The following is a 4,581-nucleotide window of genomic DNA, read 5'->3' as shown; positions in this document are numbered from 1 at the left end:
AAAGATGTCGCGAGGCCAGCCTAGCACCAGGAAACCCTACGTCCATCTCCTGAGGGCATAGGCCTCAACCTTCCTGAGCCTGGGGTCTGGAGGATCTCGCCCCGTCACCCTTGGACCTCCATGTTTTGCCTGTCCGTGTGGTTCCCCTCTCCCACGGATTTTAACCTTGTCGCGTCCCAGGATGGATTCCTTGTTGATGGACTTTCGGACTGTGCCCTGACCTGCCTTTGGACCTGTTTGGATTTGGATGCCGTTCTGTCTTCCCCGTTCACTGTCTCACGGATTGTCACTATTATTTTGTGCACTATTAAACCACTGCGTGTTCCCTTTTACCACGCCTCCTGTTTTCTCCAACTCTTACCGTATCGCATAGGGTCTACTACAAGATCTGACACGGATTTCAGTCTGTGTCCGTGACAATAAGGAGGCTGTGGAAGTCACTGATAGCTTGATGGTGGCAGTGGAAAGGTGCTTTGGCAGGTGGGAAGTCCTCACAGTTGCCTGGTAATGCCTGGGACAAAGACTGCAACAAAAACATCACCTGAGCTGTTTTGCTACAGACGCTGCTTGCTTGTGAAGGAACCTTACCCTGGAAGTCACAGACTTTCAAAATGTTGCTGGCACTGTAGAAGCTGGGACCACTCATGGTATGATGCCAGAAAAAGCTGACAGAATGGCATTAACAGGGTTCTACGAAATATATAATAAAATGGACAAGCCAACACTCATTTCTCTGCAATGTTCCACTAAACAACTTTGAGAATCATTTTTAAAGTAGTTTATTCAGAACGTTTTGTATGCAGAAACATAAGGAAGCAGGAGAAATTAATTAGTGACATACAAAAGATGCTGATTTTGTCTGTGACTCATGATGTATTTCAAACATGATGAAACTATAAATTTGTATTTTTCCCCCAAATTTTTAAAAAGTGCTTTTAAATACATATGAACTGTACTTCTAAAAGGGATAGATTATTGCACTTGAGGCTTATAATGACTATGTATTAACAGCACCAATATGTTTACAAGTTCTCTTGGAACAAGTTGATCAAAGATGATGCAGTGTTAAAAATTCTGAGTGTTACAATCAATTTCACAGTCTTCTGAAACCAGGGATAAAAGAGAGCATAAATAATAGGATTCAGACTAGAGTTAAAATATATCAACCATGTCAGAAAATTATTAACTATAGAAGAAAAAGATAAATTCATACCTGCATAAACAAAACCACATATATAATATGGCATTAAACACATCAGAAAGATAAAAACTACCATTCCTAATGTCTTTGCAGCTTTTCGTTCAGATTTAATAGAAATCCTACCCTTTCGTTCATGAGAAAAAGGCAATTGCTCCTTGAATGAACTAATGACTTTTGCATGACTTCTAGCTACTATAAAAACTTTTCCATAAAGTAATAACATTACAAAACATGGTAACATAAATATAATTATATCAGCCATACTCCACATATCATTGATAAAAAATAAACACTCTCCAAGACAAGTATTATGTTTTTCTGCACTGCTGATATTCCCATTAAAATAAAGTAGTGCCAAGCTGTAAAGGACTGATAGTAACCATACATGCAATATAGCTATTCGTGTTAGATTAGCTGTTATTTTTATAGAATAAAGTAAAGGGTCACACACAGCAAGATACCGGTCAATAGCTATACATGCAATATTATAAACTGAAACAGAAGCTACAATACAACCAATTGTTTTATAAAGTATACAGAACTTTTCTCCAAAATACCAACATGTTTCTATTAAAAGAATTAAACAGAAAGGCATCACAGTTAGTCCTACTAGAAAGTCTGCCACAGCCAGAGAGAGCACAAGGAAGTTAGTTGGTGTGTGGAGCTGCTTGAAGTGAGAGATAGAGACGATCACAATCAAGTTTCCACACACTGTCAGCATCACCACTGCCACTGCAGAAATATACATCACCACATAAACAGCTGGAGATCGCACTTCCTTAGTACAGGATGAGTTGTATGTCTGAAAACAATACTGCATTGCTTCAAATTCGTTTTTCCATGAAGCTGTAAATCAATTGTGTTCACTAAAGGTCCACATGTAAAATATCAGAATTTAAATAAGTTTGTAAGTCATGAATAAGGCATGCTTACAGATTCAACTGGTATAAATCAGAATAACGTTTAAAAATTGAATTATATACCATGAATAAGTTAAATATCTGCACTCAAAACATCAAAATCTAAACATGGTTAAGAATTTTTGGGAATATGACGAGAACAAATTAAATTGACACAAATAAGAATAACGTTAACAACCTTGCCTTCAACTCAGTGTCTACAAATCTTTTGATGTGGTGTGATGTTTATATTAATAATTCCTGGCCCCTCCTGGGTGTTGATGACTCTCCAGTGCTCCTAATGACATCTGTTGATCTGGGTTTTTGTGAGGAGCCTAGTGAGCATCCCATATCCTTAGACTGAACAGGGAATAAACAGAAAAACAATGGGAACTTAAAGATGTTTTGGAAAATTCAAATAAAATAAAAGTGAACAAAAGTCTTTAAACTAGGGGGAAGAAAGTTAATTAAATCAATTAATGAAAGGCAGATACAGTAAGCAAAATCCTAAGAAAAGAGCATGTACAGCTCATGCTGTTGGGGTTAATGTGAAAGTAGTCTGCCAGGACTGTTGGTAGGACAGTTGCCCCTGCCACCTCCTGGATGCTCGTAGGCATGCAGTATTGCTTGTGCGGAATCCACCTTTCTTCCAATTAGCGATAAACCTTTACTACTGGTCTATTTTACCAATAAAGTGGTACAAAATGAACAAATCAAAGGTCAACAGGTGGAAGGAGCACAACCACACTTCCTCACGTTCCCATGAGCAAACCCAGGATTCCTAGCTCGAAGCAGAGACATGAGAAAACACATTTGACATTTGACATCAGATGGATATTTGTGGATATTATGACTTTCGGGTAGTTAGTTGACGTAGGAAGGTGAGGAGACTGTTATTTTAGGTCTGTTGGGCCATTAGATTACACTGTTCTTCTTGCTTCATGAGGAAGCTACATCCCCCTTTTTATTTACAGAGGGCATGCTACAGTAGTCACGGAGAGGTGGGAAAAGCAGGGCGAAGAAGAGAAGCAGAGGGAGATGAGGCTCTTGAATGATTCCAGGTAGGAAGAGAGCGAACAGGGGTCTCACATTCCTTTTGTGGGGGGTATGACACCGCGGATATACCCTCGCACCATTCGCTACAGATGGTACCACTAGAGGGCCTGTAAAGCAACAAAACAGCCCTGTGCTCACCAGTGAATGCCCAGAACCAGAACCTCGCTTATGCAGCACTGCTGAACAGCTTAGTAATCAGAACCCCTTAAAGACAGAATTCTTCATTTACTTTGCTATCGATCTTAACAGCTCCATTTAACTGTATAGAATATAATCCATCTAAGTGATTTTACACCTACTTTCCACCTCCTTATCAGGAGAGTTAATTTAATATTCAGTGACACCCCGGGCCAATTACCCACGCACTGTTACATCGTGGCGCCCAAGGTAGGGCTCTGTGTGGAGAAATGGCCAGGGCTGATTCTGCTTAAGGAAGCAGTACGAGCACTCACTTTCGCCGTCTCTGCTGAACAAGAGGCTAATGGGCTCCGTCGTCAAACTCAAGACACCCAACAAGTCCAGCTGGTGATTTTCCAGGAGGCAGCCTCGGTCCAAACCTGCTACCTACCGAGCCAGGTTATGGTGACCCAAGACCTTTGTTGTCAAATGGAAGATTTTATTTATCTTTTCTCCCTGCTCCTCCTCATTTTTTTTGAGAGGACAGCTGAATGCCTTAACCGGGACTCTGCTATCTGGGTGAGCATCATTGCTCCTTTTCTCTATGGGGAAGCTCAAAAGGCATATTACAACCTTGACAGCTCTTCTGCCGCAGATTATAACCTGCTCAAAGCTGAGATCCTCACCCATGAATGGGGTTAAAACACGGGTCCAGGCACAGTATTCCAGGTGTTGCGCTACAGTCCCAACATCTCCACTCACTCTCAAATGTTCAATGGAATCTACTGTACTTGGCAAAGAAATGGTTGGAGCTAGACACTTTGATGCCCAATCAAATAGTAGAAAGAATAGTCCTCTACACTCATCTATGACAATTGCCCCCTAACCTGTATCAAAATGTTGAACAATCCAATCGTCAAAATGTAGATGACTTCATGGCAACCTTGGAGAGGCATCTGGCAGCCACTGACATCGCAGGGAATTCCCAGGGGGCTGCTGCTTCCTCATCCTCTCCTCTGTGTCGAGGACTCCAAAGGGAGGGGACCAAGCAGAATCTCGGAACAGGCGCAGGGTCAGTTCCCATCTAATCTGAAGGATGGCCATAGCTTTCCAGGGACATAAGGTGGTAGAACCGTGATGAACAGCCACATTGTGAACATCGTGAACTTGACCAGTGTCTCATCAAAGACTGCACTAACATGGACTGTAATATAGAGACCCGCTAAAGTAGAGAGTCACCCCAGTTTCTCTATCACCTGTATTCACAGGAAGCAAAATAATTATCCAGCTGCCTGTCTAAATCTCCAG

General features: G+C 41.4%; 1 protein-coding gene across 1 annotated transcript; it reads right to left on the bottom strand.

Annotated features, from left to right (window-relative positions):
• Positions 1-1,022: 1,022 nt before the first annotated feature.
• Positions 1,023-2,033, bottom strand: LOC148675507 (trace amine-associated receptor 13c-like). The gene has a single exon (XM_088627193.1). The coding sequence runs from the start codon at positions 2,019-2,021 to the stop codon at positions 1,023-1,025; it is 999 nt and encodes a 332-aa protein (XP_088483319.1). The 5' UTR covers positions 2,022-2,033.
• Between the last annotated feature and the right edge of the window lie 2,548 nt (positions 2,034-4,581).

The sequence above is a fragment of the Lepisosteus platostomus genome, chromosome 3, assembly GCF_059453375.1.
Source record: "Lepisosteus platostomus isolate fLepPlt1 chromosome 3, fLepPlt1.hap1, whole genome shotgun sequence".
NCBI lineage: Eukaryota > Metazoa > Chordata > Actinopteri > Semionotiformes > Lepisosteidae > Lepisosteus > Lepisosteus platostomus.
The sequence above is the reverse complement of the archived record's forward strand: the minus strand, read 5'-3'. Positions and strand labels throughout refer to the sequence as shown.